The 11,017-nt window shown below is 46.1% G+C and overlaps 1 protein-coding gene across 6 annotated transcripts; it reads right to left on the bottom strand.

Moving 5' to 3' along the window:
- Positions 1 to 1,573: 1,573 nt before the first annotated feature.
- On the bottom strand, positions 1,574 to 10,754 carry LOC308592276 (membrane-spanning 4-domains subfamily A member 4A-like). 6 transcript variants are annotated; one of them, XM_081203621.1, is made up of 8 exons: positions 10,360 to 10,754; positions 7,929 to 8,021; positions 7,479 to 7,630; positions 5,203 to 5,322; positions 3,954 to 4,010; positions 3,283 to 3,384; positions 2,078 to 2,197; positions 1,574 to 1,825 (listed from the first exon to the last, which is right to left on the bottom strand). In XM_081203621.1, the coding sequence occupies exons 3-8, from the start codon at positions 7,593 to 7,595 to the stop codon at positions 1,745 to 1,747; spliced, it is 597 nt and encodes a 198-aa protein (XP_081059747.1). In that variant the 5' UTR covers positions 7,596 to 7,630; positions 7,929 to 8,021; positions 10,360 to 10,754; the 3' UTR covers positions 1,574 to 1,744. The 6 variants fall into 6 exon arrangements, with proteins under 6 accessions (XP_081059747.1, XP_081059746.1, XP_081059748.1 ...); XM_081203620.1 differs by having other exon boundaries at positions 7,479 to 7,650; positions 10,360 to 10,751; XM_081203622.1 differs by lacking the exon at positions 10,360 to 10,754 and adding an exon at positions 10,187 to 10,345 and having other exon boundaries at positions 7,479 to 7,650.
- Positions 10,755 to 11,017: the final 263 nt, after the last annotated feature.

Below are 11,017 nucleotides of genomic sequence, written 5' to 3'. Positions count from 1 at the left end.
CGGACACGACTAAATGACTAAACAACAACAAGGTGCTGCTGGAAGGAATTTTTAAAATTTTGTTCCAGCTACAATCTATCTGTGATGCAACAGCGCCACTGCCTGGGTACCGGTGAGAAATACACTGTGGGAAATGGGAGGCGTCATGTGATCTCAATTGGTTGCCACACGAGGCAATGATGGTAAAGTTTTGCCCTGATCATCCCAGGCAGAAGTCCACACTTTAACACTCTGTGTCCAAGAATTCAGACCCAGACCCAGATCCCGCTTTTAACCCATACATAGATTTCCCATATTTCAAAAGGTAAAAATCCAGACCCCACCACAAATTTGTTGAGCTTTTCTTAGGAGGCCCACCCCCAAAAGTTATTCAGACTAACCCCCGCACTACCGCCAATTGCGCCACCAACACAGCACCCAAACCCAGACATTAGCTACAGTTTTATTTTTTAAAAAACCGCCCCCAAAAGGAACCAAATTCGGGACTCCTCTGGGATTTCCCAGATATATGGCAACCCTACCCAAACATGCACTTGGGGACACAATTCTTAACCTTTTACCCTATATTCACATGGTGGTAGTGCTCCGGTCATGTTGCAAACCAACTTGGATAAGACTGTGATGTTCTAGTGGGTCCCAATCCATCAGCTGAAGACCAGTGCTTGAGGGGCAGCTATGATTGTTTGAAATGCTGTGATACTGCTTTAAGTGCATAGTTCTGATGGGACCACACACTTCTCCTACCAGTCAAATAAGAGGCATTATCAAAGTTCAGAGACACATTCCAGCCAGGCAAAAACACCTTGCAAGGCAGGACTGGTGACTGACATGATGCAGGAGGAGGGTAGTAGCCTGGAAAAACTCCTGAGGGCCAGTTTCAAAGCCCTGGGGGGCCACATCAGGCTACAGACTAGACATTCCTCACCTCTGTTCTAGCATGTCAGAAGCCCTGGAAACACACTAAGCTGTATGAAAACAGAAGACCAGAAATTTTGAGTAATGTATAATATCGTTATATAATATTTCTTGTTTTGCATTCATATCTTGCTGAAAGATATCTAGTGCAATTAGGGGGATCTTTATTGGTCCAGTCAACCCACATCCTGTTTGCAGTTTGTTTGTTTTTTCTTATTCTCATGTAAGGCCTAGTTCAGCAACATTATATTTGCTATACAGTCAAGTCATACCTCAGGTTACAGACGCTTCAGGTTGCGCATTTTCGGGTTGTACACCATGCCAAACCCGGAAATACCGGAACAGGTTACTTCCTGGTTTTGGTGCTTTGCGCATGCACAGAAACGCCAAATTGTGACCCGCGCATGTGCAGACATGGTGCTGCGGGTTGCGAACACTGCAGGTTGCGAACGTGCCTCCCGCACGGATCATGTTCGCAACCTGAGCATCCATTGTAGTTTCTTTTGGAAATCTTTTTCATTGTTTTTGTTCAAAATGGTCCTATTCCTTTTCAGGGCTTCCATTGATTGGCTTCTTACATTTCCCCGATCTACTTTTAAAATGTTGCTCTTAATTTAAAAGTTGCCAGTCTTCCTAACAAACAACAGGCCACACCGCCTTATCAAAATCCCAGTGTTTTATTTGCATGGGTCATGATAGATATAGATTTCTTCAAAGATGATCTAGGATGAGCCAAGAAACCTCATTGGTGCCTAAGTGCACATTTAGTATTTTTTACTCATAACATTGGAAATGGCAGTCAAGGAGGATGGGATGAAGGAACAGCAAGTCAGAGAGATCTGGGATCCTTGCAAGCACCTGAAAGAGCAACAGGGTCGCCTGGGCTCACGTTCTGGTAAACCACCACAACCTGCAGGAAAAGAACACCCCAGGAGAAAAATCAGTCTTGCTGTGCATTTGCAGTGCTGCTTAGCTCCTGAGCAACTAACTCTGCTTGCTATCAGTATTCAGGGATGAGCTCTAGACCTTTGAACTTAGAGTGAGACTTCTAGCCCCAAGGTGAAATGCTGTTTTGACAACAAACACCTTATTTGGGGAGCAAGGAAGCAGGCCCCACCCTGGGATATCTTTGCCTACCAAACCCCACTCTCTTCAGTGTTACCGTTTCGGTGTAGTTGTCCTGGCAAACAGTCTTGCACCCGAACGCAGCGGTGGAGATACTGATGCAAAACTCAAGGACGTTGAATACCAGGAAGACAGCCAGGATTCCATACAATATGCCCTGTCAATGAAGCAGAAAGCCCGGCAAAGGGGATTATTATCCATTTATAAATGTGTGTGTATGTGAGAAGAACAGAGTTTGAATCAGACCAGTGGACCAGATAGTGCAGCCCCCTGTTCCCATTGCTGACAACCAGATGCCTCTTTGGGTTGTTGTGAGGATGCAAAACAACATAATAATGCACACAGACACCATGTGCCCCTTGGACACTGGGAGACCAGGCAGAGCTGCCTAACTTGGCTGCCCCCCGAAGTGTTCAAGGGCTCCCCTTGCTTAAAAGACCCCCAGTCAAAGCCAGGGGTCAGCAAACTTACTGTGCCTTGGGCTGGTGTCTCCAACGCTGATTGTGCGGCGGGCCGGAGGACAGGGGAGCACGTGCCCAAACACATGCGCACACGTTATTTTTGGTGTACTTCTGGGTCGGAAATATCTTGTGCGCATGTCCATGGGCCTCCTCCGACCCAGATGTGCACCGGAAATAACGTTTGCACATGCGCAAATAACACTTGCTCATGTGCACAAGCTATTTCCAGTGCTCCTCCAACCCGGAAGTGGGCAGCGGTGCAGTGCAGTGCTGGTAAGAGCAGGCAACGGCAGTGGGCGATGGGGGTCGCTGCAGGCCAGATAAACAAGTCTCTCAGGCCTTATTGGGCCTGCGGGCCTTAGTTTGGGGACCCCTGGTCAAAGCCAAACACAGCAGACTTAAGCAATTCAAGTAATCCCATAACTGCTCTATTTATGTCAAAGCGCCACTCTACTCACACCATGACTTCCTCTGTTCATCCTCCAATCCTGTCCTGCCGAGGTTGTCTAAACACACTTTCTGGTGCATTTTCCAGTCATTTTCCTTATCCAAAAAGGGTCGGTTTTCAGCAGGGGAGTGGTGTTTCTTGCACAAGGGCGTATCGAATCCACTTTAATCTCACAACCTGGATTTGCCAGGATGCAATTGGAATCCTGCCCCAAAATAGCAACAGTCTGGAAGAGCCCTCCCTATGATGAGACCAGCACTTACCCAAGGGAACACTGGGGATTTATTACACCCGCTATACTTTTTCGGATGATGCTCATTGCAGCTCTCTCACCTGCCTAAGGAAATGGTAGCTACCCAGTGAAAAACAGAGGAAAAGGATTCCAATGCCGGCCGCTACAGAACTCACGACGTTCATTCCCAGCATCCCTTTCACCTAACAGTGGGGACAAACAATGAGATATCATGCCTTTATTGAGCAATCCTGAAGCAACTGCCTGGTATAAACCTCCCCGGGAGCTGTAATTCTGTGAGGGGAATAGAGGTCTCCTAACATCTCTCAGTACCCTGAATGACAGTTCACATGTGTCTTTGGAGAGAAGTCATAATTGTCTAAAGTACTTTGATGCAGCTTTAAATGTATAGTGCAGAATGGGCTTCTGGGGACATCCAATAATGTCATAATACACAGAGGCAGAGCACCACAAATTCAGAGTTTCACAAATTCAAGCTATATATAGAGTTAAATAACTATTGGATTCTAACCAGCCATATCTGAATTGATGCATGATTTTGGACATGGTAGCTGCAGACCAATATGGTTCTTGAGTTGAGATGATAAACCCCATAAGAGATACACAGAACTTCCTCTGGAAAATGCATGAAGTTGGACAAGGTAACTTCAGACCAGGAATTCTAGGAGGGACCCTTAAATGGCAAGCAGCAGGCACCATGAATTCTGCGCTCCATCTTTCATCGCAATTTCCCAACAAACAAATTAGTTACCAGTGGTATTATGGGGTTCCTGGCAGCTGCCACAGAGAGGGACCCTGAAATGATGTACTGTAAGAGAAGGAAAAGGAAGTCAGAAGCTAGGAACAAGATTCCAAGGGATTTTTCTCACATCTTGCCTTCCAGTCCATTAGGTCATAACCAGAAAACGATATTAATGGAGCATTACTTGATGTTTCTCATGCAAAAGTACTGAAGCAAAGATACCCTTTCTGCTGGACAGCTCCATAACTATCATGGGATTTGTCCATACAAATTCTGCCCAACAGACTCTCTGGTGGACTCTTTGAGGGAGGAGGTCCAGGGCACAAGGAGCCTCCAAGGCTGGATCTGGCACTGTTGCTGTGCCTTCCCTGCTCCCTAGAATGGTCACCCCATCATGACAACCTCCAAGGCCCCATGTCAGCACTGCATATACACTCTGAAATAGGATCCGAAGGTGTGCAAAGTTGCACAGACAGTTAGCTTCCACAAGCAATATGGAAGGGCAAAGGCCTATGCAGAACAATGAAGCCCCATCCCATAATTACAGGAACACCCCTTCAGCCATTCTCCAGCTTCTGACATTTTCACCAGCTATCCCACATACATGCCATCTTCATGTCTCTTGAGCATGAGAAACTGTCTACCCCCCCCCCCAAAAAAAGCTGAACTTCTCAATAGTAGTGCCTGGTGGGAAGGGGCAGGACTGCACTCGATTTCCTGGCAAAGGAGTCTCTGCCTCTTACTGGGAGAGTGAGGTCAGGTGGTATGGAGATTGGCACTGTGCAGAGCCAATCCTGTGCTCCTGGCGTTGCACCCACATGCCACTAACACCCCAGAACACACGCTCAATTAAGCAGCACTGACTCTCTGCCCACAGGTCAGGTGTGTGGTTTCTCCCTCCCCAGTGGCTTCTATTTTCCACTTAATTCATGAGGCATAATTCTGAGGTCCCCCCCCCTTTACACAGTAGCAGTTGTGGGATCTTTGAGTGATGCTCAGCCTTGGTCAGTGTTGCCTTCTGGTCTTCCAATGATGGTCTTCAGCTGTTGCAGAGCTGTGGGATCTTCAGCCCTAGAGATTTTGCTGAACTACAACTCCAATCACCCCTGAACTTTAGCCAGGCAGGCAGGAGCTGATTGGAGTTGCAGTCCAATCACCTGGGGACATTCCCAACCTCACCATCTCTCCCTTAGTCTAAGCAGAATCCCAAAGGAACTTTTCTTTTTCTTTTTTTACACAAAGGTGTGTGTTGGATTACCAAGATTCCGCTCCAAATTGGTACTTCAATTACAATGTAAGTGTAATAATAATAATAAGGCACAGCGTGAAAGGCAGCTCCAAGAACAACTTGCATAATTCCGATAAGTATCTGCGTGATCTGCAAAGACAGCATAAAACCAGGTCTTATTATCACCACACATTCCAGCTGCAGACCAACTGAAAGTTACTTCAAACATGGTGGGGGTGGGCACATGTTGAGGTGAGCAGGGCTGAAGGCCTAAGTGGGTGGAGCCAATGCAATGCTATCCAATAGTAAACCATTGCTATGCTCAGGACCACATTTAGGTTTGATGAGGCCCAAAGCTACTGAAGGTAATGGGGCCTTTTTTATGTCCAGCTGTCCTTTGTCAACAACACTTTGTCACTGGTTTGTTTTTTTGTGTGTTGAATATATGCTATATGATAATTTATGGACCTAATAGGTATCTAAAGCCATTTGCACATAACAAAATATGTATTTTATCAAAGTAATTGTTGAACTGAAATACAATCAATAAGAAGTATATTAATAATGAAATACAATTAAGAAGAAGTATATTAATAGTGAAATAATTATTAAGCTCTAGCTTAAAATGTTTTTTTTATTCATAACAAACTTAATAATGCAAACACATTGGCATTTGGAAATAACAAAAGTTCCTTTAGAAACACAGTTTGCAAAGACTCATAATCTAGTCTCTAGAAACTTGCTATAACATGAAATACGGTAATAATAGGTGTAAATATATGGTGCAAACTGCTAATAATTATAATTATATGGTGCAAACTGCTAATAATAATAGCTTTATTAATATGAAATTAGGTGTTTTAACCTGTACAATGCAATGGTAGTTAATACAATGCATTTTTAATATAATATCAATATCCCCATAGTAATCCACACTGCTCATTGGGACAGCAGACCTTTGTACCCTGTTACACCTAGTGAGTGTAAAAGACGGAATTTCTTTCTTTCAGTATAATTGAGGGGGGCAAGAGAGTGGGGCCCTAAGATATAGCTTATTTACCTTATACGTAAATCGGCACTGGATATGCTCAAGGTCTTGCCTCCGGGAAAGAAGCAAAGGAAACCAATGTATGCAGAGATGTCGGGCAGGGTTATGGCTGTGCACAGCCATTCAACATGCAAGCTGTGAGTATGTGGAGTGTTGTTTATTTCTCGGCTGCAGGGCTTTTTGTCAAGGGAAACTCATAGGAACTGAGGTGTTCGTGGTGAGCTCTGGAAGTTCTTTTTCTAGAAAAACAGCACTGCTGGGCTGCATGTCCTCAGAACATGGCAGACATGCATCTTGCTGCAATTGTTGACACTTGCTTATTTTTCAGAATATCACCAGAGAGAGAATAAGAGGCAGAGAATATAGTCTGCGGTCTGAACCTCAGATGAAGAAGAAGAGGAGGAGGAGTTTGGATTTGATATCCTGCCTTTCACTCCCTCTCAAAGCGGATAACCATCTCCTTTCCCTTCCTCCCCCACAACAAACACTCTGTGAGGTGAGTGAGGCTGAGAGACTTCAGAGAAGTGTGACTAGCCCAAGGTCACCCAGCAGCTGCATGTGGAGGAGCACAGAAGCGAACCCAGTTCACCAGATTACGAGCCCACCGCTCTTAACAATTATACCACGCAAGGTATCATCCCAACTTCTTTAAAAATCTCTTTGGATAGGCATAGGAAGAGTGTGGCTAGCCGTCTCCTCATAGCAGTGGTTCTGCTTTCCCTGGGGACCCTGACAAACGTAACTTATTTATGTTATTTAAAATACTTGTATGTGGGAGGGCAGGAGATTTGGACCTGTCTTGTGCAACTCTACACACATCCACTCAAAAGCCATTCCCACTGAGTTCAGTGACATTTACTCCCTTGTATACAAACTGAATTTTCTTCCTACAGTATAGAACTTAAAAAAATTATGAATAGAATAGATCATGATGCAGTCAACATTTAAGCACTTCAAAAATCCAAAGGTTTCATTCAGAAAGATGAGTATGTATTTCGCTGAAACCAATCAGAATGTAGGATGCTAAACTCCAGACATTGCTGAACTACAACTCCCACATTAGCTGGGGCTACACAGGGTGCAGAAGAGAAGACAGAATTGACTTCAGAAGCAAGGCTGGGAAGCTGAGAAGAGGGCTTTGCAGTTGTCTAAGGGTAGGCAGGTCTAAAATGTTATGGGGAAGGAAGTGGGAGGGCTCTCAAATAGAGCAGGCAGGAGAACACAGACCCTCTAGGTTTCCCCTATATTCCATACTCACCCCCAGTGCCAATGGCTCACCCCGATAAAACTTCTTAATTGCTTTTGGCATGTAAGCATCCGACTCATCTCTCGAGAAGGATCGGGGGGTCAGTGGTGCGATGGGATTGGAATCCATGATGGCGTTTGGGGAGTGGTTTTGTAAAACAGCAACTGTATCGGGAAGAGGAGATCTAAGTGGGGCAAGGGAAAATAGTGTGAGGATGTGTATAGAAATTAGGAAAGGATATATTACCCTTCCTTACACTCGTTTGTGAGTTTAGCAGAGCACACCCCTTTTGCGACAAAATTAGGAAACTGCTGTTTCACTTAGTTGCAGCCTTTTTGATGAAGCAATCCAGGATGCCTTGATGTGTAGACTGGGTTTTCCTGGTGTTTCCCCCTTTTATCCCCCTTAAAACAACAGCAGCACAAAAAACAGTCTTCTTTGAATAAAATACAGTTTACTCACAGTTCACATGCAGTAGCAATCTGGAGGCAGTCTTAGGCTGCAGTTACAGGTGCATTTGTATATACAAAAGGACCATGGAGTCTGAGGCTGAATCTAGACACATCAAAGAAGCGTTTCAGTTAAAGGCCTGGTAAATTTAAACAGGGAAAACAGGTAGAGAAATAAACGGGAGTACACAGCACCATCTGGTGGCACAATGTTATATCACCTATAAAAAGGTAAAGGGACCCCTGGCCATTAGGTCCAGTCGCAACCGACTCTGGGGTTGTGGCGCTCATCTCACTTTATTGGCCGAGGGAGCCGGCGTACAGCTTCCGGGTCATGTGGCCAGCTTGACTAAGCCGCTACTGGAGAACCAGAGAAGTGCATGGAAATGCCGTTTACCTTCCCGCCGGAGCGGTGCCTATTCATCTACTTTCGAACTGCTAGGTTGGCAGGAGCAGGGACCGAGCAACACTCACCATCGCAGGGATTCGAACCGCTGACCTTCTGATCAGCAAGTCCTAGGCTCTGTGGTTTAACCCACAGCGCCACCCACATTGTATCGCCTATACAACACATTTAATCACTTTTTCTCTACCAATCTAGCTGAGTCCTGAGACTTTGGACTTCAGATGCAGTGGTAGAAGATGCACGACGATGGCAAGTGAGCAAGCTGGAGTAAGTGAGAGATGCGGATGTGATCAGCATCACAGTTTACAGGTAAGTTATGCCCAGAAGTCCTCCCTGCTAGATCCACATTTCGCTGGGTGCCCATTCCAGCAAACAGAAAATGTTGAAGCTGACTCCTCTTTCTGGATTTCCCACAAAGAGGGAAGGGAGAAGGGGGAGTTTGAATTATTGCCCCCTTTTGGAAGGAAAGGACATCCCGACTCTGTTGACCACTTGCAGACTGTCCTTATTTTCTGGGTGGGCTTCCAGGACATACTTGCAAATTTCAGTAATGGAATTAAACTGGGTTTGGCAAGCTTGCACAAGAAAACTGATTTCAGATCATAAGAATCTTACATTTCACAGTAAGGAAAGTGATGGAAAATGCACTGGAAAGTCCAGAGTAACAACTGCAAAATTATTTGTGGGGAGCTCATACAAGAGAGTGGGAATGATTGCTAAACAGCAGGCATCTGACTCCTTTGAAAACTTGATGCAATCAAATCAGGATGAAATCTCAAGAAATAGGTCAGCTGGGAATAAACTAATTAGGGCGCTGACCTAGAGGAAGACGCACAGGGATGTAGGATCCAGAGGATCCCTGGTTGTCCTGCCAACTTCCCAGCACACCTGGGCTATGCTCCCAAAGTAAGAGAAATGGGGGTGCCTTGAAACTGAATGGGAGAATCCAAACGCCACAATATAGCGATAACTTTGTTACTATGTACCAAGCAAAATGTCCCAAAGTTTGTGAGCAAACTTTTGAGTTCCACAGAATTCTTTCTCAGGCTGAATGAGGTTGGGGTGGCAGGAACAATTGGAGCTAATGAACAGGCTTGCAGATTATTAAAAACATAAAAATAAAAACTTTTCAGAGCGTGTCCAAAACAGTACAGCGAGGGCACCAATGGCTCATGTTGCTTTTAACATCTCACGCAGGGTGGGTTGAAGTCGTGCTTCAGATCCAGCCAGCCGGGGCAGAGTGTCGTGTGCGCGCACAGCCATTGCCTAACCTTCGCGCGCGAGCTTTGTGCAAACGCATCAAGATTCGTGCTCCATAAAGCGACTCGTTCACAAGTGACCCTTAGCGGCTCGCGCTGAATTTACGACAGGCTGAACACTTTGTGCCATTAAATCAGGATGATTTCTCAGTCAACAGCTGGAAAGGACCTCAAGAGGGAGCAATCCTGCAGAAAGACACGCCGCCGCCCCTCGGGATGAGCAGGGTTAGGAACCAGAGGGTTCCGGATTGCGCTGGCGATTTCCCTAAATTTACGACAGTTGAAAATAGTGGCAGGCTGGAAGTGTCCTAAATTGGCATCCCAATGGCGAGGGATGGAAACAAGAAACGTTCTCCCTCCCTTCCCCTACTGGAGAGCGGAGAGACTGAGAGCAGCAGGCGCACTTGGCACAACTAACATAAATCCTGGCTACGCCCATGACAGCTAACCCGGGACTCCAAACTGCCCGTCCTCCTCCTCAGCAACAGGTTCTTCCTTCTGCCTCGGAGAAAAAGGAGTGGGAAAGAGCTGGTTCCTCTGGCTGGGACCCGGTTCCCCTCTAGGCAAAGGCAACCACCCGTCAAGGCTGCCACGCAGAATACAGACCGTGGTGCATGGATCCCTCGCCTCCTCTGGCCCCAAGAGCGCGAAAAGACGTCCCTGCGCCACTGAGATCTGCAGGATGGTCGAGGAATCCCGGCCAAACGGGATGATGGTTAACTAGCGGGGCTGAACTTTGGGGAGAAGATTGGGGAGGGAAGTGCGAACTTGTCACGGACCTGCTCAGAAAGAGATCTCGCTTGCAATTCTTGCTTCTCAGCTGCCGCTCCTTTCCTGACGGTGCAATCCTAGGGGTGCCTACTCGAAAGAAGTGCCAGCTGATCTCATTAGAGCTTGCAGAAATGGATGCGGACAGATATTGGGTAACAGTTTAGATTTTGCTGAATTCCAGTTTGATGAGAACGCGGGCTTTTAATTGGCTCTGTTTGTTCACGTCAACGTTTCCTCTCCGGATACTCCGACTCCGCCCCACTCTCTCCCAGTTGCATCACACGTCAAGATTCAAAGCACTTTGCATTTGTCCATTTAGGGGTTATAAGGGTCTCCCCTATTTTGCTCGATTTTGCCACCTACCCGCCCCATTTTGCATCGTTTAGTCCGATTTTGTTAGCTGTGGGGAGGAAAGGGGTCTGAGGAACTCTGAGGTCCTGTTCCCCAACTACAGAAAAAGTTAGAGGGGCCACCCTTCTGGTTTCTGAAGATTCCTCCTGTACTGGCTGCACTCCACCCAGTCTTTCTCTCTCTCCCTCTCTGCCAAAAACAATAAGCTTGCTTTTCATTTTCAAAAAGGAAGAAGGCAATATTCTTAGGAAGGTGTATTCCATGCACAAGACCACATTCAATACCCTTATGCTATTTGGGAGCACATAGCACCCT

The sequence above is a fragment of the Podarcis bocagei genome (assembly GCF_964188305.1).
Source record: "Podarcis bocagei genome assembly, chromosome: 7".
In the NCBI taxonomy this organism is placed as follows: Eukaryota; Metazoa; Chordata; class Lepidosauria; order Squamata; family Lacertidae; genus Podarcis; species Podarcis bocagei.
The sequence above is the reverse complement of the archived record's forward strand: the minus strand, read 5'-3'. Positions and strand labels throughout refer to the sequence as shown.

Coding starts and splice junctions, on each gene's coding strand:
- LOC308592276 (XM_081203621.1), bottom strand. CDS start 7,595: ATGGATTCCAATCCCATCGCACCACTGACCCCCCGATCCTTCTCGAGA. Junction 4,011..5,202: donor CAATTTGGAGCGGAATCTTG/GTAATCCAACAC, acceptor CTTCTCTTACAG/TACATCATTTCAGGGTCCCT. Junction 2,198..3,282: donor GCTACCATTTCCTTAGGCAG/GTGAGAGAGCTG, acceptor CTTCATTGACAG/GGCATATTGTATGGAATCCT.